Genomic DNA, 25,216 nt, shown 5'->3' with positions numbered 1-25,216 from the left:
GGGTCGTGGTGGCTGCTGAGTGAGGGGAGGGCTGTGTCCTGGGAAGGGCAGGCTGCAGGGCGGGGGGACGCCGTGGGACAGGGATGGGCTGGCTCCAACAGCGTGTCCCAGGGAAAAGGGCAGGGCTGACAGAAGCTCCCTGAACAGGGAACGTGCCAGAACCCCGACAGCCCAAACGCATCCTCCTTTCTCAGTGCTGGTCTTACCAGCACCAAGGCTGCATCCCCTGGGTGGGCGGCTGCAGTCACTGCCATAGCATCTCCTGGCACCCCAGCCAGCTCCTGCTCACCCCTGGGTGGGGACAAGTGCTTTGGGGACCCATTGCCCTCCTGGGCACCCACTGCTCTCCCCAGGCTCTGCCACATAACTGTGTCCACCCTGATGCCTCCTCTCCCCGTCATCCCCAGAGCCTCCCTCCAACACCGCTGCCCTTGGGGGACCTCTGCCCCCTCCTCCCAGCCCCTTGCAGGGCTCCTCATGGGGACACCGGCTCGTCCTCGAGACACTCCCAGCATTGCCTCCTGCACCAACACCTCCTTCAAACCCTCTGCGACCTGTACCACTTCCTTCGGCCTCCTACAGCCCCCCACCTCCTCCCGCCAGCCCTGGCTGCCACAGCGCCCACCAGTCCCCCTGTGTGCCTCCATCCCATAGGAATGGGGACAGGGATGGGGTGAGTCTGGGGATGGGGACAGTGACACGGTACAGGATGGGGCTGCCCCTCTTTGCCTGGGCAGAGTGGGAGGGCATCTGTAAACAGTCCCCTTGACATGGCAATAAATAACTGGCTCTCTTTTTGGTCACCAGGGAAGGATTTGGGGGAATTTCTTTGAGAAGGGATCAAAAGTAAAAAAAGAAAAAAAAATAGTGAAGAACTGGGGGACTGGAATAAAAAATTAACCTTTCCTCCCCAAAATCCGGTTGCAGTTGAAACCTGCCAGATCTGGAGGCTGGGAAAGGCTGGGAGAGGATGCTCGGCCATGGCACCTGCTTGGCGCTGCCCACCCCTGCCAGGTGTGCCGTGACCCCCCAGGCAGCGGCATCAGCCATGCCACCCAGGAAAGCAGAGCTGTGGGGTGCCGGAGTCTGTGACACCCTGGCGCTGGGGACAGGGGACTTGCAGGGGACCACCGAGCCCGTCTCCATCCCTGCTCTGTGATGCAGGGCTGCGGAGGGAGGGGGAAATGTCGGGGGCTGGATCCCCCCCGCTGCCTGCTCTGCCTGCTCTGCCTGCTGACCACGCAGTCCTGCCCCGAAAGGTTAGGGTGGTAAAAATAGAGCAGGGCCATGGGACTGCAGGCAGGCGGGAGGCACCTGACCCCTGCCAGCATGCCGAGGGGCCGCAGCAGCTCCACCGGGGAGCGGGGACAGCAGTTTTTGGGGACCTCAGCCCCAAGGGTTGGGGTGTTTCCAGTGGGGGGTCAGTGGGTGGCATCACCCAGGCTGGCGGGACTGGGGAGAGGGTGGCCTGGCCAGGGCTGGCTCGTCTAGGAGGTGCAGGGGGCCCCCGAGGGCAGCCCCCCTGGCTTCAGCCGCAGGCTGCCGGTCCAGCCCCGGGGGCAGAGGTTGAAGCTGTGGATGCCCGGGCTCTTGGCCCCCGAGTCTTCGGAGTCAAGGGAGACGTCCGAGTCCGTCGGGGACCGGGAGGTGCAGCGCTTGGCCAGAGACCGCCCGCCCACCACGGGGGATGGCAGGGGGCTCTTGGGGCTGGGGGACAGCCCGGGGACGGGGCAGGAGGACACACCGGGTGGCAGCAGGAGCTGGCGACCCTCTGCCCAGGTGGCTCGGGGCATCCTGGGGGAGGCACAAAATTGGGGGCTGTCCGCCCGGGGCGATCGCAGGGGGCTTTTGTGGGTGGGCGAGGGGCTGCCCAGCACGCTGCTGGCTGCCTGTGGTGCTGGGGCTCTGGAGCTCTCTGGCCGTGCTGGCCTGGGGGACTGGGGGAGGCTGGGGGGGCCAGCGGGGATGGGGGTGAAGGGCCGGGAGCCCTCCGGCCCCACGGCTTTGGGAGAGGAGCTCTTCCTCCGGGCAGCGTTGATGATGTTCCTGGCGAGCCGCGCTTGCATCTGCCGGCTGGCCCGGGGGTCGGCATCCTGCCGCAGCGGGGACAGGGACCTCTCGCTCCACGGAGGGGACGTGGGGGGTCCCTCGTCCAGCTCGGGCACCGAGGCCGGGCTGGCCCAGCCGTCCAGGCTGCCTGGGCACCGCACCAGCCGGGGCATCCAGGTGGGCGAGGCGGGGAGGGACGGCCGCCTTTCCTGGAGGGGGACAGAGAACGGGTTAGTGCTGGCACCGCTCAGGGGGACGAAGGGGACAGAGCAGGGGGACAAGGGCAGGACTGGTGCGGAGGCAAGCTCCATGCTGGCTCAGCCCTGCAGGAACTGGGGACGCATCTTTGTGCATTGCACCCCCTGCAAGGGGTCCCCAAAAATGCATTTGCCTCTGCACCCCCTCACCAGCCAAGGAGGTCGGGGTGGGCTGAGCCTGCAATTAATCATCCTTGCCCAAAATATGACCCAAGACCTCTCACTACCTGCAGCTTCCTAAAGCCTCCCTCCTGGTGATGCACGGAGACCCCCTTGCAGTGCCCAGGGGGTCCATCGCCCGGCAGCTGCTCCCCAGCCGGCAGGAAAGAGAAGAGCCAGGTCTGACAGCGCAGAGAGTGTATTGAGAAAGAGGGGAAAAAAGAAAAATGCAGGAGAAATAACAGCACAGTCGAAAGGCAACTCGTTACCATGGGGAAAGCGGTGGGAGCAAGGGACGGGCAGAGGCACAGCTGGACCACGAGCATTGGGCTGGGCATTGCCCAGCAGCCCTGCCCTCCTCTGCCCAGCACATCCCTTGCTCCGGGTCTTGCCAAGCAGCGCTGCCCATCCCCAGTTCCAGCACCAAGCATGGGGAGGGACAGGGACCCCATGGCATCCCCAGCACCGTGGGGCTCTGCCTTTCCCCCAGGGATGTGGCTCTCCTCCGTGGCACAGAAGCAAACGAGGACAGATCCTGAAGGAGCAGCAAAAGAGACAGGAGCAGGCACAGTGCGGCAGAAAGGCGGTGAGTCCCCTCCGGGTTTGCTTTGGTAGGAGGCCGATAGGAGCCGGCAGGACAGAGGGGCTGCAGGTGAGCGGGCAGAGCCGGCAGCTGCCGGCTACGAGAACTGGAAAGGCAGGAGGCGAGGAAAGAACGGAGCCAGAGATGCGATGCTCCATACAGTTTCCAGGCGAGAGAAGGGAGAAAGTGCCGGCAGTCCCGCGGGACAGGCGGGCTCCCGACAGCTCTTTGGGATCCTGTGGGCTTTACGCCCCCGAGTCCTGCCGCCTCCCCGGGACCCCTCGGCTCCCATTACACCGGGGGCTCAGCAGCAGCTGTTTCACCCACGGTCCCAGCACTGCAGCCTCCCAGCTACTTCTTTTTTCTATTTCCTTCTCTTTTTTCCCCCTTTTTTGTGGTTGGTTCGGCTTTTGGCACACCCGTGAGCAGTTAGGGAGGACTCAGCCGGCGGAGGGAAGCCTAAAACCCATGTGTTTTTCTCTCCGCCACCACTACTTGTAGTAAAAAGAAGGTTTCCACACCTGCGGCTCGATGCCGGCATTCCTGGTGGAGTAGGAGGGCCGCGGCGCCTGGAAGCCCCCCTTTGCTCGAGGCGGCAGCAGGCGGCACGGGGAGGCAAGCAGCACCTCGGTTGGGGCTCCAGGACTGGCACGGCCGCCGTGAGTCAGGGGCAGAGCCCCAGTGGTGCTGGGGAAGGGGCTGGAGGTGGTCTGGCTGGTGCCGGGCACAGCGGGGGGATGCCAAACAGGGGAAGGAGGCAATGGAGAGGTCGGGCAGGAGGTTTGCTGGGGGTAGGGGTAGGCATCGGGAAGAGAGGGTCTGGGTGGAGGCATCTCCCGGGGCATGGACCGTGCTGGCCCCTTGGATGGGGAGAGGATGAAAAGCGAAGACTGGAGCTGGTAGGGCTGGTGCTTGGAGATCTCCAGCTCCTTCTGGGAGACCTCGTTCTCCACCAGGTTGCTGCTGTACAGAGAGGCTGGGGGGGTTTTGGAGGGCCTGGAGGGACTCTTGGAGGGGTGTCTGGAGACCATGGGTGACAGGCAAGCACTGGCGTCGTACTTCCAGGAAGGAGGCAGGGACATGGTGGGCGACGGGGACCGCAGCAGCTCGGGCTGGGAGGGAGCCTCGATGATGAACTTCTCCATTCTGGACTGCCGGCGGGCGAAGAGCTCGGCCCCCTTCCCTCTCGCTTCGCTGAGGTTGTGGCTGGGTTGTGGCTTCGGCTTGGGCTGGATGGTGGGGGACTTGAGGCAGGAGGACCACGCCGGAGCATCGTCGGCCGGTGGGAGATGCTGCCCGCCCCTGGCTGCACTGTTGGGGACAAAGTTGGCGGCTTCAGCCCCAAGGGCGAAGGGCTCGTCCTCGGCACCGGGCTCCCCCTGCTCCTTCTGCTTCTTCCTGCTGTCCGCGCTCTGGACCAGGTCCAGCAGATCGGGGTTGGGGCCCAGCTTTGGCTTCTCAACGAAGGTGAACATGGACTTTTTGCCGGCTCTCCGGGCAGCTGACTCTTCCAGGATCCCTGTTTTGGGCAGGGGGTTCGGTCCGCTCATCCCGCAGCCCAGGGTGGGACCTGGCAGCATCTTCTGCTCCCGAGGAGGGTACAGAGCCGAGTAGGCGGGGGGCGAGCGGACACGTGTGAGTGGTGGGGGGCTGCTCAGGGTCTCCGCATAGGTGGGCGGTGGGGGCAGCTCAGCGGCGGGGGGTCCCTCCACGGGCTGGCCGCTGGCGAGGGATGCCTGGGTGCCGAAGGGTCTGGCCGTCCGGTTCTTCACAGGCTTGGGCTTGGCCAGGGTGAGATGGACTTCATAGTACTGCCGGCCCTGCACCCCGTTCTGCTGCCGGCCGGCTGGGGATGCCGTCCCCGTGGCCGTCCCCACCGGCACGCTGGGCACCTCACCGGGCACCTCGCCATTCTTGCCCTCCTCAGGGCTCTGCGGCAGGGCAAGAGCCACTGTGCTTGGCCCCACAGGGGCTTCTGCATTCCCGAGACCCCCCGTCCCGCTCTCCATCTGACCGGCAGCCAGCTCCTGCACGCTGTTAGTGGCGGCCGATGCCATGTTCTCCTTCAGGTAGACGCTAAGCGGGACCTGCTGGGCTTCGGCAGGTGGCTCCCGGCACGGGGAGGCGTTCGCCCGCAGCTCCTCTCCCGGGGTGCCAGGCTGGCTGGGCTCTGGCTTCGTCCCCTGCCCCTCGCCCTCTTCCATGGCTGCTTGTGAAGGCCGGGGCGCAGGGCTCAGCGGCAGCCCCCCGCCATGCCCGGCCCCAGCGAGCCCATCGACACGCTGCTTGCGGCGGTTGAAGAGCAGGACACCCTTGGAGCTGGGGCTGGGTGCCGTGGTGAGCTGTGCCGCGATCCTCTGGCTCCGCGCCTTTGCCTCCTTCAGCTCCTTCTCGGAGAGGCTGGCGCTGCGGGAGAGACCTGGGCAGAGGGGAGAGGGGGGTTAGAGGGGTTCAGCGGTGACGTGGGATCCCAGCCCTCCCGATCCAGGACCGGCAGCCCTTCCTCCAGGTATCCCTCGGCATCCCAACCCCTTCCCCAGCAGCTGGGGGAAGGCAGGAGGGATGCTCCAGGCTGGGCTATGTTGGGGGGATATCGTAGTCCAGGGGTGATGGGGACCCAGCGCAGCACCCACCAAGACGCTGAGCTGCAGCTCTGCACACTGTGGGGATGGACAGCAAAGCCCAGGGGACACCCAGGGGCACTCAGGACCTTTCCTCCTGTCTGCCCCTCCATGGTGACCGTATGGGAAAGGAATTTCTCCAAGGGATTTGGCAGGTCTCAGGTTGCAGCTCACATGGTTTTGGCTCCCGGCTGGAAGAGGCAGCAGGCACGGAAGGGGCCAACACGTGTACCCCAACCCCGTGCCCCAAATCCCGGCATGCTCAGCCCCGAGCAGGCGGGAAAGCAAACCCTGCATCAGATGGGAGATGCCAGCCCGCCATGGCAAGGCTGGTGGCCAGCCCCATCTGGGGACTGATTTATGGAGCAACACGAGATGGCAGCAGCCAACAGAAGCTGTGCAGATCCCGACCCGCCGGACACAGACACAGCCCGCAGCAAGGCACCAACCTCATGCCTTGGGAGTCTACGCAAGCGCTAAAAGCAAAGTGCTAAAAGCCCAGTGAAAGCCCCGTGGCGACTGACTGGAGTGCTGCTGGGCTTCTCGTGCGCTGGCCAAAAGGTCAGGGCGCCAGCCCTTCCCGAAGGCCAAAAGGATGTGGAGCTGCTGGGAACGCATTTTCTCAGGGTGAGCAATTTCCTATGAGTGCGCCCTGAAGCACCCGCGGGAAGGGCAGCGTCCCCGGCCCCACCGAGGCCATTGCTTGGGGACAGATATGGGTGCAGAGCAGCACCCACCCAAAACAGCTCCATCACCCCAGCACCCACCAAGGGAGCAGCCCCCTCCCAAAGGTGCTGTCAGGATGGCTGTGATGGGGTGTCCCTGCTCCAGCCCTGGCAGGGAGCTGGGTGGCCACTGCCGCCTGCCCCGAGCCCCGCTCCCTGCTCCCCCGGGTGCCGACAGCACCCACTCCCCTTCCCTTCCCATCCCTTCCCTTCTTCCCTTCCTTCATGTGTTTCTCATTTTCTTGCCTTCTGTGCCACTTGGGAGCCTTCCAGGATATTTTCAGCAGTGGCTCAGCCTACCAGCGAGGGAAGGGATGAATGACTAAGCCAAATCCTTCCAGCGAGCCCACAGTGAAGCAGGAAGGCTGCTGCAAGCTGGGCATCTCCTCTTCCTCATCCTTCATCCCTCCCACGTCCCTCAGCACCCAGAAAGTCCCTGCCCTGGCCCCAGCACAGCCAAGGCATGCAGGATGGCCCTGACTCCCCAGACAGGCCAGAGAGGAGGAAGAGGAGGAGGAAGAGGAGGAGGAGGAGGGTGGATGAAGCCTTTGGGCTGCCCGACAGGAGGGTTTTGGCTGGGCACGGGAGAGGAGGCAGAGATGCCAGTGGAAACTCTCTCCTGGAGACGAGAAGCCCATCCACAGCGGTGATGCCGGCGGCCAACATCTCCCCCGGTTAGCGCCCGGCATTGTTTAACGCCCCATTTTTATTTGCTTTGGCGGCCGCACAGAGCGGGGCCGCGGTTTCCTCCGGCCGGGCTGGCTGGAGGGCAGCCAGCACCGCAGCTCCCGCTCCACGGGGTCGCCCTCGCTGCCTTTATCTCCGAAACAGAGGAGAAATACGGCCAAGGAGCCGTTGAGAAATAAGCCACAGGCTCCAGATGTCTGCGAAATTCATGCTCTGAGCCGAGCATCCCTGCTTCCTCAGAGGCCGAGGCCGCCTAAGAAGCCAAGCTCTCGGCGGAGCCATTTCACAGCCTCTCACTCTTGCTACTGCCTCTTAACAGCAACTGAGGGGCCTTGGGGGATCTCTTCCACACTGGAGGGATGACTCAGCTCTTGGCCAGCCCGTTCCTGCTTGGACTAGCCGCCGGATACACTCCTGCATAGCCAGGACCAGCACCGGGATGTGTCCGCGGGGATTTTGCCCCCAGGTATCCCCATCCCTTCCTGCCGCCCAGGCACAGGCATCCCTCCGGGCCAGGGGGTGCTGCCAGGTGGGAGCCCCCCACCTGAAATCCCCCTCCTGGCATCTGCTCCCATCATCGTCTTGCGGCCCCCCATCCCCTACGTGCTTCCAGCAGCCCCTCTGCCCCTGTCCACCTGGTACCTGCCATTCCCAGGCTGCTCCATCCCAGCCCGCTGGAAAATGAATCCCTCAGGATACTAATGGGGATGGGGGCGGGTAATAATTGCTCTTCACATCCAATTTTTATCGCATGGATGGAGAGCACCGAAGCCTCCAGCAGGCCAGAGGAAATTGCACCTTGTACACTGCCCTGCTTGCACAGCTGCACACAGCCCAGCAGACAGACAGACGGACCCTGCAGCCCTGCACCCCAGCTCTGCAGGCACTGCTGCAAATGTGACCCATCATCGCTCAACTCGGGGTGACATCCCATCCCCAGCCGAAGGGCAGGGACCACCTTCCTCCCTCCTCCCCTCCAGTCTGAGCCGTAGGATGAGGTTATTCAACATGGCATGAGAACCCTTCGCCATCTGCCGTGGTGGATGGAGGGACACCCCATCACCCAGGGTGGGTCCTGCACCCCTCGCTTCCCTCCCGGCCACAGGGAACATCCCTTCAGCCTTCCCCACCATCCCCTGCCAGCCGGGGAGCCTTGGGCGTGCTCTGGCTGGGTGCTTCCCCCCGGCCCCAGGCAGGCGGGAGGGAGCTCAATGTGCTGGAAACATCCAGGTGCTGGGGAGGAGGAGGAGGGGTGCAGGGCTGAAGGCAGCCGGAGCAGCGTGGGGAGGAGGCGAAAGCAAAACTATGTGCCGCCGAGGGCGCCCGGGGCTCGTGCAGCACTGGAAATCGGCTTCCGTCCATTAACGGGAGTCCAGTCCAAAATCCAAAGGGTGACCGGCTCTTCTTGCGCTCTTCCACTCTTCCTTCCTTCCTTCCCACGCCACGCAACGGCTTGCCACCACGCTGGCCTTCGGGAAGGAAACGTCTCCCCTCTCCAAATGTCCCAGCTTCTTCCAAGAACAATGAATCCAGCCTCTCCAGCCCTCTCCCTGCCGTGTCCCTGTGTTGGGGGGGAGGGTCCCCTGGCAGCCCCCAGCCCTGTGGTCCAGGGATGCCGGGGAAGGAGATGCTCCCTATGCCCCACAGGATTGCTGGACTCTCAGCGCACATGAGCAGCCAGCCAACAGCCCCCGAGTGCTATTTCAGTGCAATGCACTTCAGCTCCAGCCAGAGGAGCCTATAGATCTCTATCTACGTATTTATATAGGCACTTGGTCCGTAGGTTTCCCGTTGCTCCAGGGGTGACTTCCAGCAACATCCCCCAAGTGCATTAACAGCTTCTTACCAAGCTGTCAGTCATCCTTCCCGCAGCACACACTGTGCTCTCTCCTCCAGAGCGAGGATGACGAAGGTGATGAAAGGCATTTTTGTTGTTCTCCCCTCCTGGCCAGATGGGAAAAAAAAAAAATTCCTTCCAGCTCAGCTTTCCGTGCAAAGGATGGGTCCCCCCACAGAGCACTACTGCAGAGCATCTGAAGTCCAGCCAGCAAAGACTGGAGTCACCATCCAACCCCAAATGACGGCGAAGGATGTATCAGACCCTGCTTGTGGCCTGCCCCGCCCTGACGCGGACTGCGCTGGAATGAGATGAGGATTTGGCCCTAAACTACAGGGAGGGGAGACACCCCAGGGCTCTCTGAGCCGACAGATTCAGTGGAAGTTGCTGGTCTTGACGTGGCCGGGATGTCACATGAAGTAAACCAGCAACTTGGAAGCTGCCACCTTGCAGGTCTGGGTGGCTGCGAGCACTGGGCGTGACGGTGAGAAGTCCTCGTATGGAGAAGCCAAGAGGTACCAGGATCCTAGCAGGGCTGGTGGGATGCAACAGGCCATGTGAAATCTTGGACTCAAGGCTGGCAGGTGACTCCAAAGTCTATCCCTAGCCTGCTCCTGGTTTGGATGCTCATCCATCCCAATGCTGCAGCCCAGCTTGCAGGAGGATGCTCAGGATGTCCCACCGGGCCACCCGCCGGCCCCAGGGCTGTCCAGGGTCAGGCAGAGCACGGACCAGAAACCCCAAATCCACCTTCGCACAGTGCAGCAGCCTCCATCCATAACCAGCAGGCGCTTTTCCTCCTTCCCGAACATTTCCCAGGCTGCTGTGGGTCAACCCAAATGGTGCCTCTTGCTGACAAAATCCCACCGGCAAAACCAAGAATTAAACCGAGACAAACCTCATCTCCAGAGGGACACACACTGCCCCTGTGCCACCTCCCTGCCACGAAACCGAACGCACATCCACATTCGGTGCCGGGGAGGGGAATCCAGTGTTTTCACCCAAACATTGAGGGCTTTGGACACCGAGGAATGTAAGCAGGTTTTTTGGCAGAGAAGCCAACTGGCCTTGTGCCCCAGCTACAGCTGTGCGGGATTTTTTGCAATGCGCACTAACTCTCACACATTTAAGTCTGCGCTTCCCTCCAGCTCCCAGAGTTATCCCAAATAATCTGCTGCTTGGAAAACAAGGAGGGTAGCACAGACAGGCAGTCGAGCTAGCTGGAAACAGATACGATTCAAACAGGGATAAAAATACGACAATTTTCTGTCTTGTTCCCAGCTTTCAACCCTCCTATGCCCCAGATATAAAACCTCCATGAAGTTTTTGTCCATGCTGGCCCTGCAGACCCGAAAAGCCCCGGCTCAAACTGTGATGGGAGCTGAGGTGGTGGTGGTGGGAGCTGATGGGAGCAACCTTGCCTGCCTGGCAGGGCACACCGTGCTGGGCCTCTCCTCTCGGGTGCCTTTGCCAGTGACAAAATCTGGCACAGCGAGAAAATTCGATGCGCTTGCAAGTTTTCCCTGCGCTTTGTTCACAAGGGCTTTGCTGGATTTGGAGCTGTTTGCCTCCCAACGCTCCTCCCGGCTCGCAGCCATGCCCCAGCCTCGCCTGGCACTCAGCACCCAAATCCTGCTGAAAATGGCCCCGCAGACTCCAAGCACCAAGCCCTGGGGCAGCCAACTGCCACCCCGGGGAGGAGAAAAAGCAGCTGAGGGGGTTTTGCTCTTCAATAGGGACTGGCTGCCCCAGCCCCAGTCCCACTTCCCTGGGGCACGCCAAGCCGAGGGGATGCAGGGAGCAGCCCCAGCCCCGCGTGCATCTGCGCTAGGGAAGAGGCTGCTGCTGCTACAGCAAAGTGGAGGCAGCACCTTCCCCCAGCTGGCCAAAAATAAGCTTTTTCTTAGCAAAAGGAGGCTGGAGCCAGGCAGACCTCCTCCAGGCTGCCCTGCCATCCATCCGCCTGGCACGCAGCAGAGCCAGCCCATCCCGTGGCCGGGTACCACGGGGACCCCATCCCACCTGGCAGGTGAGTCCCAGCCCCCTACACCCTGCCAGCCCTTCGACTTGCCGTGACACATCCCGGGCTGCCGGGGCCCCGGTGGCAGCCCCGATGGGCTGGTGCCGTGAGCCAGAGGCGCTGGCCTGGCGAGGGAAGGTCATCTGGCTCAGCTTGGCCCCGTCGGATGGACAGAGCGGGGAGGGGAGCGGGACGAAACGGGGCCTTTGCCTGTCCCTTGCACAACCCATAAGGGATCCATCCCGCTGGCTGCCAAGCCAGAGGGACACAGACCTCATGTCTCCAGCGTGGGGTGGCACAGCCAGGGGAGGGGACACGTCCCCGCTGGGGGGGACGGGGGACATTGCCTGGGAAGACACTCTGCAGAGCTGGGATGTGCAACCTTGCCGAGCCCCGAGGGAGACCCCCACGTCCCCCCACGTCCCCCCGCTGTGCCTCCCATGCCCTGTCCCTGACCCTCGGCTGTGGGCAGAGGGAACCGACACCCACCCAGCTAATTTACCGAGAGAAACCCCGCTCAGCCCTCGTCCCCCCCCGCCCGGGCTGTCTGCGGCTCCGCTCGCCCACCCCTCGCCCACCGCCAGCACCCCACCGGGGTGGGCGAGCACCCGCAGGCCCCCATGCACCCCCGCCCCCCGCCGTGCACTGCCAGTCCCCAGCACCCCTGGACATGCCCAGCACCCCCCTTGCACCCCCGGGCACCCCCCTCTGCGCTCCCACCCACCCCTCCCGCTTCTGCACGGGTCCCCGCCGGTCCCTGCCCCGGCCCCCCCGGCCGGCTGCCCCCCCGCCCCCCCGGCACCCCCAGCCCCGCCCGCGGGCAGCCACCGCCTCCCCAGCCCCGGCCCTACCCGCGGTGCCGGTGCCGGTGCCGCCGCCGCCCCTCGCAGCCCGACTGCACCGGGGAGGAGGCGGCGGGCAGGAAAGTTGCGGCAGCTCCGCCCTCGGAGCGGGCCCCGGGGGGGGCGGCGGGCGGGGGCCGGGGCCGGGGGGTGGTGGGTCCCGCCGGCCCTGCCCCTGCCCGCCCCGCCCGACCGACCGGGCGGGACGGGTCCCCCTCCCCGGCGGCACCGGCAGCCGCCCCGCCTGCCCCCGGCGGCCCTGCCCCGCCGCTTCCCGGCCCGACTGGGTCTGCCCTGAGCCCGCGGCCGGGGTGAGAGCAGCCGGGGCATCCCCGTGCCCAGCCCTGTGCATCCCCTTTTCCCTGCCCTGCGCATCCCCTTACCCCATTTGGGGGCATCCCCCTTACCCATCCCTGTGCATCCCCTTACCCAGCCCTGCACATCCTCCTGCCTCAGCCCTGAGCATCCCCTGTACCCCAGCCCTGCGCATCCCCGTACCCCAGCCCTGAGCACTCCCCGTACCCCAGCCCTGAGCACTCCCCGTACCCCAGCCCTGCACATCCCCTTACCCAGCCCTGAGCATCCCCGTACCCAGCCCTGCGCATCCCCCTACCCCAGCCCTGAGCACCCCCTGTACCCCAGCCCTGCGCATCCCCTTACCCAGCCCTGCGCATCCCCTTACCCCATTCGGGGGCATCCCCCTTACCCAGCCCTGCGCATCCCTTTACCCAGCCCTGCGCATCCCCGTACCCCATCCCTGCGCATCCCCTTACCCAGCCCTGCGCATCCCTGTACCCCAGCCCTGAGCATCCCCCGTACCCCAGCCCCACACCTTTCCCCTCCTCCCAGCACTGCTGAGGACCTGCAGCATGTTACCTGGCAGGGAGCAGGGCCTCCCCTTGCTGCCGTCCCCCCCGTGCCTAAAGAGTTGGGGCACTTGGAGCTGGGCAGAAATCCAGCACCTGTGTCACTGCCCTGGGGACCACCCTCTGCCAGGGGTGGTCTGCTCCCAGTTATGGGGGGGACTACAGTCCCGGGCGAGATGATTCCCGGGGAGCCAACATCACCTCCCACCTCCACCACCGCGCTCCCACTGCAGCTGCAGAGCTGCTGCACGCTGCTGCAGGTGGGACCAGCCTCACCCCCTTCCCGCGCCTGTCCACACCGCAGGATGAGCTCTTGGCCTTATTTTTTGCCTTTCTAATTTCCTTTCTTCCCGTCCCTCTTTGCTTTTTTGTGCTTTTCTGGTTTTTGAGGGAGACTGGCGCTGGCTCGGCAGCCCCGAGGGAGCGAAACCTTCCATTTATTTGCACACCAGACAGAGAAACCAGTCCTGCCTCCTGCATCTCCCGGCCGCTGCCTCTACCCGGGGCTCCTGCACTCCCCAGCCTGCCCTGAGAGGTGCCAACCAGCCTGGGCCGCTGTGCCGGATATTTGGGAGCAGCCAGCCTGGCCTTGGGCAGCTGGATGGGGACCAAAGGGGCACCCAGGACCTGCCTGGGTGGATCTGCACTGCTCGGGGGGCACCCACTTGGCTCCCAGCTCTCAGGGCCACCCCTGCACAATTTTGGGTGCAGACAGATGCAACCCTTTCTCTTGCAGGAGCTGCATGGGTGGGGGTTATTTTACCCCGAGCCAACTAAGGAGAAGAGGAGCTAATCCCTGACAGCTCCTGGGGATGCTCCTGCAAACACCCTGCTGCAGAGGCAGCTCCATTGCCACCTGCATGGGGACCTGCCCTTCCTTCCTCTGCTGCCGGCCGTGCTCTGAACCAAACCTCTTTGCAAATCTGCAGGTTTTTTGCAAGGTCCCGGCACTGCTGCCGGCGCTCAGGACCCTCAGCAACATCCTGCCCAGAGGCTCTGGAAAGTCTGACGGGTCCCGCAGGCAGCGGCTGGTGGTGATCTCACTTGGAGGGGGAGGAAACGGGACAGACAAACTCTTTCCAACAAACCTGTTGAGTTACTTTAAAATTCCAGGCTGGCAGCAAAAGTGCCGGATGGCGGCGCGGGTTAGGAAAATGCTGAGCCTGGACAGAGTTAGTCCTGACCTTTCCCCGCTGCAGCTCTGCCATCCCAGAGCAGAGTGAGAAATGGGAAGACTATTTGGGTCCATCTGGTTTGTGTGCTGAGCCCTGAAACACGACGCCCGTACAGCCGGGAGAGCTGCTGGGGCAGCAGTGAGCCAAAGGGCTTGGCTGAGCTTCCCAGCCCTTGTCCCATCCAGGCAGCTGCTGGTTTTGAGGATGTCCGACACCCCAAAAAGGCGAGAGACAGATTCTGGACACCAAGTTCATGCTGAGTAACCCCAGCCGGTCCCGTCCCTCCCCATCCTTGGGGGCTGCTTTGGGAAAAACAGGCTCTGAGCAGAGCAGCAGCATCCGATAACGCCATCCCATGGGAACAGTGACACACCTGCCCCGGCGCCGCATGGCAGCTGAGATAACAGCTGGGCAGGAGCAAAATAGAAAGAAGGGTGCAAGCAGGGTTTAAAAATGGGTCCAATGCCTGTAAGAGGATGGGTCTAATCCTGTGGGAGCATCTCCCCTGGGTGGGGAGGTCTGGGCACGGGAGTGGCCGTGGTAACCCTAAGTATGTGCCTGTATTTGTGTCACTGTGGCCGAAGGGACAGTCACAGAGAGGAACGACTGCAAAACAGGGCTGTGAAGCCAAGCGATGGCAGAGAGCATTGTAGGAACCAACCAGCCTGAAATAAAGCGCTTAATTTTTAAACCAGGGGCTGAAAGAGAGATGGGTCCAAGCTACGTAATGAATGCTTGGCCATCCCCACCCCGACTGACCAGGGAGAGGTGTCCCTGTCCCTGGCAGTGCCCCAGGAGCTGGTCCTGATCTCCCCCCTTTTGGCAGGGTCCTGTCGAGCCCCGAGGCCAGGGTGAGGGCTGGGAAGCCCACCCTGCTTGTGCCACACTCGGGGTTTGGTTGAGCTCTCGGAGACCGCGGGAACCCACCCACTGCCTTCCCACCCCCCTCCTGAGAAAAGCCACAGATTCCTCCTTATTTTAAGGCCAGAGAGATCATCTCAAGCTAAAAAAGTCCCAGCAGCTCGCTGGGAGCTTGGGACCTCTAACCCGGCAGAGGTCCTGCCCTGGGAAGAGCCAGGCGTTCCCACCGCTGTGCCGGGCAGCGGCAGCCCCAGCACTGGGATCACAGCAGCGCTTTTTGGGGTGTGGGACGGTGGCCAAAGGGGGTTTTGCTTACCTGCTTTCCTCGGCTCACTGGCAGGGTTTATGAGGACCCGTTGGATCTTCACCACTTTCCACTCCTGGCTGGGGTTGGCTGCGGGGCTGGCTGCTGTGGGGGGCAGCTCTGGGGCAGAGCCGGAGCATTTCGGGGGGGCTGCGGGCTCAGCCGCCAAAGCCAGGCTGCCGCCATCCAATGCAAGACCCAGCATGTCCCCGTTGAGCCCCCCGGGCTCCTGCCGGCAGCTCCCGCTCGCCTTCCCTCCCGGTGGCCCCATCCATCCCTCCTGCTCGACTGTCTCAGAGGCAGGAGCATCCCGAAGCTGACAGCACCTCTGTCCCCCTCTGCTCCCCCTCTCCTGCCAACAGCCGGTGTCCCCCTCGGTGTCACCCTCGGCCGTCCTGCAGACACATGGGTTTTGCACAGCCTCGCCGGGTGTGGGGCAGCTGGGCTGGGTTTGCAGGCAGGGCTGCCAGCACCTTGCTTTCAGCATCTTTGCCGCTTTCCTTCACTGACACTCCACGGCCTTTCAAAACCGCTCTGCATGGCCGGGGGGCTGGGTCCTCCCTGGCAGCGTCCCTCAGAGCATGGACAGCATCCGAGAGGGAAGACAGCCACGTGCCGGGCAGGAGCCCAGCTTTACTCCTCTTGCAGGCAGTAGGACCACGGGAGTGGGCAGCTTTCAGAGATCCAGCTGTAGGGATTTGCCTGGAGGACACACGTCACCAAGGAGGATTTTGCAGGAATTTCTCTTGTCCAGGTGGGCAGAGGAGTCGTGTCCAAGGACCTATGTGAAGGGAAGGGAGAGCGTTGAGGGTGCTTATGCATGCACTGATTTCCTCTGGCTGCAGACAGCAGAGCAGCTCCCAGTGTCCCCAGCCTGGGCTCCAGCCCCAGCACCGCTCCCCACAAGGAAGGACCCCCTGAGATGCAAACACTCCTTACCAGCAGCCCTCCCAATGCCATGCTCACCACCCCAACACCCTCGCCTATGCGTCCTGACCCCGGGGGCAGCGCCCAGGGCCGGAGCACCGTGCCCGGCTCCCTTTGCTTTAGCAGCCCAGACGTGGCCACAGAGACCCCCGTTTGTGGCCAGTGCTGTGGGACGGTTGCTGCTCAGGAGGTGGGCGCGTTCAGGGAAGAAGCCCGTTCCCTGCAGATGGGGGTTTGCTCAGGGTTAGCAGGAGCCCTGGCTCCCACCTCCATCCCGATGGAAAACGAAATTCCCAGCATCCAGCTAACAAAGCTGTGTTTAACTATTGAGTGACTCACGCGGCACCGGGACAAGCGCAGACAGACCCGCTTCCCTTCTGCCGAGCATAAATCCTGCTGAGTGACGAACGCACACACCGACGCAGCCGAGAGGCAAGGTATCAGCTGGGAGAGGGGGATGTCATCGCTCCTGGGACAGGATACGGGTTACAGCGTATGGGGGAAATTCCTGTGCCATGAGTCCTCCGCAGCCGCTCAGCGCAGCATCGCCCAGCCCTGCTTGCTGCAAGGCTGGGTCCCAGGGAAGTGCCTGCCGGGCACCGCTGCTGCTGGGAGACCCACAGAGCCCACGGCACACGGACCGTGATGGATTTTCCAGCCTAACAGCCAGCCGAGGAGGACAAGAGGTTTCTGCTCGACCCAAAACTCTCCCTGCGTTATTGCAAGATGTTTCAGTGAAATAAGAAAATGCACCAGGTCAACACCGCCGGTTCAGCTCAGGCAGGAATACGCCCTTGCAGTTTCATCTGGGGCTTGCACAGCTTCTCTGCAAAACTTCTCCCGTCTTTAGCAAGGTTATTTTGGAAACGAAGGCAGGTTTGAAAACAGCCAGTGAAAGCTTTGCTGCCGAACAGGCGCTCGGGCATTTCCCAAATGCAAGGCTGCATTTTTTGAGAATGCCCAAAGGAAATCTTCTGCCCTTTCTGAAATCCTTCCTCCTGCCTTGCTCTGCTGCAATTATTCAACAAGGATTTGCAAAGAGATCCTGGGGGGAAAATTTCAATGTTTCTCTCTGAAAAAAGGAATCTCGCCCTGCTCTTTATGTAATTCGGGGCCCCAATAGTTGCGGGAAGCCACCCACATCTTTCCTTAGAAACACAGCAAGTTGTGGAAGCTGGAGGGTGCTGGCTTATCTCAAATGAGGACAAAGAGAAAGTTGCCAAAAATAGTCCCAGCCCAGCACGGGTCAGCAGAGATCCTCTTGGAGCAGCTCTGCCTCCTCCCCGCTCCCACCCCCTCGCCCCATCCGTAGGAGAAGGTTTTTCAGCCAGCACGATTCCTGCCCATCCTACACCAGAGCTGCATTGACAGTTTGTCGGGCGAGCCTGTACCACCCTGAAACCCATCTTCCAAAGCCGCCCCCTTCCATTTTGGGAGCACTTTCTGCAGATGGGCATATCTCGGGGACGGGCGCCCACAATCCCGGCATTCCCCAGGCAAACCCCTCCTTGGCAGGACCCGAGCGAAGGCATTCCCGGAGGACATGCTGCAGGGACAGGGCGACCCACGCCACCGAAATACCGAGTCACGCGTCTGCTGCCTCGTTGGGGGCCAGTCTGAGCCCAGCATCGCGGCAGGGGAACGGCAACGGAGCTGCTGGTGGAGTAGCTGCCTTCCCCCCAGGACACGGCTCTTGGGCTCTGCAGGCAGCACAGGAAGGGAACGTTTATGGGTAACGTGCATCTCTAGCAAATACTGCAGGGCTGATCCCGTCTCCTAGAAGACCGGATGGGTAGGATGGGGATATATATCCCGGGTGCATCATTGCATCAGAGAAGAGGAGCAGCATCGCCAGCCACGTCCACAAATCCAGGCTAAGAGAACAACCGCCCACATGTGCAGACCCCCACCTGCAAAATGAGGCTGTAAAGGGGTGTGAGGGTCATTTTGGGGACCATTGCAGGGGCACAACACCAAACCGGGGAGCAAGGGTTGCTCAAGTCGGGCACTGGCACCCAGTACAGCCCCAACAAGCCGCTGCTCATCGTGCCCCCCCGGGGAAGCAGCTCACGCTCCCCAGCAGCGGTGAGTCCCTATGAGAAGCTGCAAAATGGTGCCAGGGGAGGGAAGAATTAAAAAAAACATAATAAATCCTTCAGTTCACAAAGTGCTGAAATCTGGCAGCAGGGAGACCTTTTGCTCTGCTATCTTTCCCTGCCCACTCGCTGGCGGGTGATGCATAGCCCCCCGCCTGCCTTTCTCACACCCTGCCACCCCCCACCATTGAAAAAAGGAAAACTAAAGTTAACTTTCCACCTCCCACACAAATATTTTTGGCAGGCGTTGCTGGCATTCAGGCTGCCGAGCCCGAGGGAGACAGCGCCTGCAGAAAGTCTTCGCCTCCGTCTGCTCCCGGCACCCAGCCGGCGGACCTGGGGGACCACGGTGACCTGGGCTGGTCCTGTCCCAGCCACAGCACAGGGGCAGGAGGTGGCATAGCTGTAAAAAAACGGGGTGCACCGCCAGGACAGCCGTGGGGACCGTGGGTAGCCCGAGCACAGGGATGCCATAGAGTGGGGTCCGATTTGCACCCAAGCCTGGGCTCTGTCCCTGGTTTCCCATGTTGTCCCCAGCCACATCACTGCCCAACGCTTGGCTTTCACCATCATTAAATGAGCCGGCATGGGGGTGGGAAGGGGTGCGAAAGCTGTCCCCAGCACAGCGGGGGCTCTCGGGTTTCCCGAGGTCAGGCAGCAGGTCGCTGTCACTCAGGCAGGACCCCGCTGTCCAGACTTGCAGTCCCCAGCTCCGGTCACAAGATCGGCTCCCTCCCTTTCCAAAATAGCCCAGCCGCAACATGTACATCTGGGGATCTTCACACCTTTCCTGTGCCAGCAGCTGAATGTCCCCTCGGGGGAGCTGGGCACCTTCCCCCCCACCCCGTGGCATCTTTCTTCCCCCCGTGGCATCTTCCCCCCGTGGCATCTTTCCCCTGTGGCACCACACCGGGCAAGGAGCCTGGGTCAGCTGCAGCCCTGAAGGGCAACTGTATGTCCGGGGGGGCCCCGTGTTTCTTTAAGGGAGCACTGCCTCCGCAGCTGATACGGGAGATGTCATTGCGGTGTAGCTGTCACCCAGCGGCATTTGGAGCCAGGCCTGAGTCACCCTGTGCCCGGACACTCTCCCATCTGCTGCAATCCAATATCCCCCCCACCGGCTCCCCGGGTACCTGGCTGAGCTGTCTGCAGGGCAACCCCCCCTGCATGAGGACCCCACCACTGAACCGCAAAGCCTTGCAGGGCTGGGGCCAGCTTGGTGTCACCCCATGCCACTCCAACATCCTTCCATGGGAGACCGGGACCACTCCCAGCAGGGAGGAGATGGCAACAGGAGGGACACAGCCAGGCTGTACAGGATGGATGGAGAAAAACCTACTCCGCAGGGGCCAAGGGCTCTCTGCGGGTGTCCAGCACCCAGGGAAGGGGTGCCAGGGAACTGTGATGTGATGTGATTGCTTCCCTGGAAATCCCTGACAGGATGAAAGAGGAGATGCCAGGTCACCTCCCTTGGCATGATAGGTCCCCAGCCTCGCCACGCCAGGACAGACCCTGTCCCCGGAGTGAGCCCTGGGAGTGTGCGCAAGGATGGCCACATCCTGGCTCCTGCCGGCGAGGCAGGGGCTGGGCAGGCACAGCAGCCGGCAGCGTGCTGGGGAAAACAAAAGCTTTTTGCAGTGCTGATTTACTACCAGGATGAAAAAAACAACATTCCTGAGTGCCTGTCCCGGTGCAACCCCTGCTGTCCCCAACGCCCCAGCCTACCTGTGGGGACGTAGGGCTGCGGGTCCCAGCATGTGGGTGCCCACGCTGAGCTGCGCCTTCATCCCCTGCCCACAGCTGTCAGGGAGAAGCAGCAGGAGAAACACCCAAGGACAGCACGGGGGCTGCGGGGCACCAGAGGAATTGTCCTTATTAAGCGGTGAGGAGAGCAAGGGAAGGGGAGGACAGTGGCATGTCGGACAGCTGGACCATGTTCCCTCCCTCCTCCACCCCACTCTGCAAGCAAAGGCTGGACGTGGCTGCAGGGGCTGCTCTGCATCCCTTTGCACTGCTGCACGATGCCTCACGCAGGCCCGGGGCTTGTCCCTCCGCTGTTCGGGGAGGGCAGGGGTTGCCCTGCGGAGCTCACCTCTGTGCTCCCAGGCACCGAGGAGGCTGAGAGCGGGCTGGGGCGGAGGACGGCGGGCTGGGGGGGATGCCGGTCCTTTTTGAAGGGCAGCACGGTGCAGGCTGGGCTGGACTCGGCGTGAAATGCATTTTGTACCCCAGCACAAATATCCCATGCCAAGCGCTGGTGGGTGTTTGCACCTGCTCCACTGCCCCAGCTCCCAGGGGTGCTTTTTGTCGGGTTATGGCACTCAGCAAACTTGTTCCCTTCCTCCCACCATTCAAACCACCTCCCAGCCCCAGGCTGGTGGGGGGCTTCAGCAAACCCCGATGCTCCATGGGGATTTACATCCGTTGAACATCAGCTAGTGCACTCCAGCTGAGCGACACTGACTTTGCTCAGCCCTCCTGGCTGGGAGCTGAGGTCAGTCTACCCTGCACCGCATCATCCCTAATGGGGCCGTCTGACCTGGGGGTCCCATCCAGACCATCCCAGGAGCCACCCATGCCCTGGCTGCACAGCACAGCCCTGAGTGGGGCAGGTCCCAGCCTGTCCTGCCCTTTGCTTATCTTGGACCCTGACTTCAGCTGCAGCCGCTGCGTCCCTGGGGATGAGGACAGCCCCAGCCCGACTGTCACAGCTGCCCTGGGCCCTTCTCGGCACAGTTTTGGGGAGCAAAGCACCGTGTTTGCAGAGCACTGCAAGACCCCAGGTCCCACTGGCTGCAGCCCAGTGCAAGTCCAAGGTGCCACCGAGGTGGGTAGTCATCCCCAGGGACCCCTGGCCACCGCTGCTTGGGTACAGGCAGCTCCCAGCCCTGCTGCTCCACACATCCCTGCCTGCCCCGGACAGCTCGCCTTCGTTATCCATCACGCAGGAACAGCCACGGCTGTGTAGCCCCTGGCTCACTGGTACAGCGGGTCCCACACCCAAATTTCCTCGCAGAGCTCCAGCAGCAGATGCCGGAAGGAGAGCTGGCACGACTGTGCCTTCACACCTTTCCCAAGTGAACCTGCCGAACATTTGCTGGGGGGTGATGATGAATGCTCGCTAATTAAGCGAAGTCCCACTCCTGGAGGCGAGCACAGTGGGGATGGGGTCACCCCCAGCTGTCGGGGTGCCTGTTGTCGGTTGTGCCAAAAGCCTGCCTGGGTGGGGAGGGCAGGGCAGCCTCCTGCAGCAGGGTTGGGACTCACCCTGCAGCGGGGTTGGGGCTCATCCCGCAGCAGGGTTAGGGCTCACCCTGCAACGGGGTTAAGACTCATCCCACAGCCACGTCAGCCCCAGGGAGCTCAGCCTCAGCAGACATAAAACACGACCCATTAACCAAGCAGAAAAACCCACAGGGGCTCGAAAAGCCAGTTTAAGCAACCTCTGTGCATTCGGGGCCACCTGAGCTGGGACGACTGACAACCAGGGCATCTCAGCCCCCCGGGGTCCAGGGGCTGCCAAGCTTCCCCGGCTATCCCGGGGGCCGGCACAGTGTAAGCCGCTGCCTGATTTCACAGCCGTGTTTGCCACTGTTGCAGCCCCCCCAGCTCCCCCCGAGCAGACAAACGAGGGGCCACGACCCGGGGCTGCCGGGATGGCGGCACGCGACCTGCCCACGCGTAGATGCAAGGTCAATGGCAGAGCCGGCAGCTCAGCTGAGGTTTGCTGAGCCCTGGCAGCCCGGTCCTCCCTGCTGTGACCCCCCCACCAGGCACACCTGAAGCCCTAAAGCCTGGAGGAGGTGCTGGGGAACAGGACCGTGCTGCTAAGAGAGGGGGAGCAGCTCCCCACCGGCTCCTGCACCCGCAGACCTGGCCAGTCCCTTGGTCCCCAGCTCTAATCCCAGAGAGGCAGGATGGGACCCAAGAGGGGAGAGGGCACAGAGCCTGGGGACCACCAGGACCAGGATCAAGGATATTTTAGCAGTGCAGGAGAAGACAGGGACTGAGTGCACCCGAGCACAGGGTCTGGCCCTTCTGAGCCCCACGGGCAGCACTTGGGGATGGTCCGTGGGAAACAAAGAGCATCCCAGGGAGGGGGGTGTTTTCTTCCCAGCCCAGGAAAGCAGCCAAACCCCAGCACATGCCCGTTCCCAGGCTTTGGCCCCGGCAGCACAGCGGGCTGGTGGCCTTGGGACACGAGGTTTGCTCCCATCCGGCTCGCCCAACGCCGGGAGCCCGGCGGGGACAGGCAGGGTGGGGGCAGGCGAGGCAGGAGAGCAGCCTTGCTGCTTGGCTGTGCTCCGGGGTCCCCGAGGCTGCGGCACAGCCACCAGCCATTGCTACTCAGAGGGGTCCCCGTGCGATTTGTAACACAGGGGGAAATGGGCAGGAGGTGGAAGAGGAAGGGTGAGACTGGGAAGCATTTTAGGATGGAGCTGTGCATGCGTGAGCAACAGAGGCAGCATATGTGTGTGTGCAGCATGCTCAGCAGTCTGGCTCTCGTTCTGGCAAAAGTGCTTGTGCAGTAGGAATAAACATGCCTAGGACACATCCAAGCCAGTGCAAACAGCCCCTGACCGAGCCGCTCTCTCCCAACCCTCTGTTTTCTTTCTCTGCTTTTCCTCTCCTCTCTTAACCCCTTCGGGAGCCTGGGGGACCAGCGCCGGCAGCCCTGGGAGATGCTGGAGCCAAACCCTGCAGACCCCTGGGGTTCCAGCCACAAGGAAGGGCTGTCCCTGCAAGGGGACACCAAGGGGGTGCCTCGGCCCCCCCAGGGCATGGGGCTGCCTCCCTGGGCTGGCTCTGCTGCCATCAAGCCCCCTGCCCGGTGCTGCTCTCCCTCTTCCCTCGCCTCATCTCTCCCCTCCAGCGCGGTCCTCTCCAGCAGCTCATCCTCTCCCCAGCAGCTCCAGGGGGTCCTGGGGAAAAGGGCTGCTCCCCCCTCCAAATCCCCAGCCCACCCCGGCCAAGGGCAGGCTGGATGCTGGCAGGGAGGCACCCGGTCCCGGGCAGGACCCAGGAGCCAAGAGAGCCCCTGTTGTGGGGAAAACATGCCAGGGGTCTTGGGGAAGCCCACCTCCACCCTCAGCTCTGCCTGGAGGCCCCTCTGTCCTGGAGTTTGCCGATGCTCATGCCAGAGGACCATGTCCTGCGACATCGCTCTGCCTCCAAGAGCTGTCCCTGGCCAGCATTCTGCTGGGACGGTCACAGAGCCCAGGGCAACTCCGGTAAGCCCGGGGATGCTGGTACTCACCACGCTCACCTCTTTCCCCTTCTGTTTTCTCCCGTGGGGAAGCAAAGCTCTCCGCTCTCCATGTGCTCCAGCTGAGCCCGGGGGGGGGTCAAGCCCACGTTCCCCCAGCTGTGCGCGGACCCTGGGGTCCCGGACGGGAGCTGGGGACCAGCAGCGCCCAGGTCTCCTCGCCTGCTCTCCTCCAGCCACGCCGCGCACGGCAGGGTGAACAGGGGGGAGAGGGGCGGGAGGAGGGGAGTGGGGAAATGAAACTTTAATAGCACAGAGCCCCTTTTGTTTCCCAGCATATGGGATATTTCATACATGCTGAAGGCATTAACCACCTATATTCTTCAAGCGCTCGCAGCGGCTCAGAGCACGGCCCCGCGCTCGGCTCCAGGGCACGGTGTCTGTCCCGGGGGTCTGGAGGCGGCAGCAAGTGGCCCCTCTGCCCCGGCACCCCTCCCTGCAGGGGGGGAACCCTTAGTGACAGCCTGGAAAACTGCTCAGCTTCAGTGGGATCACCCCCTGCGTGATTTTGTCCCTCCAAAAGAGCAGCCAACCCCCCCGAACTCGAGGCCAGGAAAGGGGGGGTCCCTGGTTTTGGGACATGCTGTGTGTCCCTGTCATGAATGTGGGGGAAAACAGCCCTGCCATCCCTGGGGGTCTGGGACCCCAAACAGCCCTCCCATCCCTGGGACATGGCAGAGCCCCATGGTCCCATAGAGCTGTGGCTAACAGTGGCAGAGAGGGGTTGGGAAGGGCTGGCGGTGTGTCCCCTCCCTGCTCACACCCTGAGGACATGAGAGCATCCTCGGAAGCAGCGAGCAGGCAAGGTGCTGGCAGGGGAGGACTGGAAAATACCCACGTTGGACAGCCTCATGCTGTTCACCCGTTTCCCCTCTCTGTCTCCCTTCGTGGCGTGTGGGGACAGACCATGATGCCTGTAAAATAGGGTGACACCGCTTTGGCAAGCAGGGAAGGGACACGTCCAGGTCCCTAACACAGAGGGTGGCTGGCACTGCTCCCTGCAGATCCCACCGGCCACCTCAATGTGGGATGGGGACATCTGGGATCCCTGGCATTGCATCCCTCCCTTATTCCCATAGATGAGATGTTGGCTTCAACCTTCTGGGCAGGACAGGACATCAGCTGGTGGCAAACCTCCAAGCGGGGTTTGATATGGAAGGGACCGCTGATGTGCTCTGTTTTCCCCAAATTAGGTAGACCCTTCAGCACTGGGGCCCTTCAGCGAGCCCACCCCGTGCCCCGGCACCCACAGGGGCTCCCAAAGCAGATTCCCCTTCTCCAGCCCTTGTGTTTTCGGCTGGCTGGGGGTGGGGAAGGCATCAGCCCAGCTAGGCTGGAGTGAAGGGACGCGTTGTCCGTCCCGTGGGGCCATAGCTCAGCCTGTCCCTGAGCCCCCAGACCGGTACTACGCAGGGTGCCCGGTAAATCAGTACTTTGTCCAGCGTTTATCCAGTCATACTCTAATTTGAAATAAAAAACGCAGCCAGTAAAAGGTCTTTATAGCTCTTCAGAGCTCATAAACCTGCAGCGCCGGCGGACGGGGGCCAGCTGATTGGGGGCCGCCAGGAAAATTTATTGCAGATTTTGGTAAGCTAAACATTACAGCTCTGTGAGCGCCGGGACTGGTTTGCTGAGCAGCTCCCAGCAGCAGGGATGGAACAAGGGATGCTTTATTGGTGGAGGGAAGGGGAGGGCTTGCAGGTCTCACCCAGACCCACTGTTAACATTAACCCGGTTTTAGACTGGCTCATTTTTAAGGCCAGGCAGGCTTTGGACAGCCTGGATCCAGAAGCCCTGGCATGAGGATGGATCCAGGCTGTATATCCTTTAGACACGGTGCTGCATCACCCCGGGGTGTGGGCAGTCCTCATGAGTATCCCCAGGGCGATGGCGAGCGGGACTGTGCTGGCACCTCCTCATGCCACGGTCTCTGGCTCGGTG

General features: G+C 62.6%; 1 protein-coding gene across 1 annotated transcript; it reads right to left on the bottom strand.

The window, feature by feature from the left end:
* Positions 1 to 1,487: 1,487 nt before the first annotated feature.
* On the bottom strand, positions 1,488 to 15,191 carry SYNPO (synaptopodin). Its single transcript, XM_059825577.1, has 3 exons — positions 14,999 to 15,191; positions 3,570 to 5,467; positions 1,488 to 2,258 (listed from the first exon to the last, which is right to left on the bottom strand). Exons 1-3 carry the CDS (start codon positions 15,189 to 15,191, stop codon positions 1,488 to 1,490), a joined length of 2,862 nt encoding a protein of 953 aa, XP_059681560.1.
* Between the last annotated feature and the right edge of the window lie 10,025 nt (positions 15,192 to 25,216).

Source organism: Gavia stellata, chromosome 16 (assembly GCF_030936135.1).
Source record: "Gavia stellata isolate bGavSte3 chromosome 16, bGavSte3.hap2, whole genome shotgun sequence".
NCBI classification, from domain to species: Eukaryota; Metazoa; Chordata; class Aves; order Gaviiformes; family Gaviidae; genus Gavia; species Gavia stellata.
The sequence above is the reverse complement of the archived record's forward strand: the minus strand, read 5'-3'. Positions and strand labels throughout refer to the sequence as shown.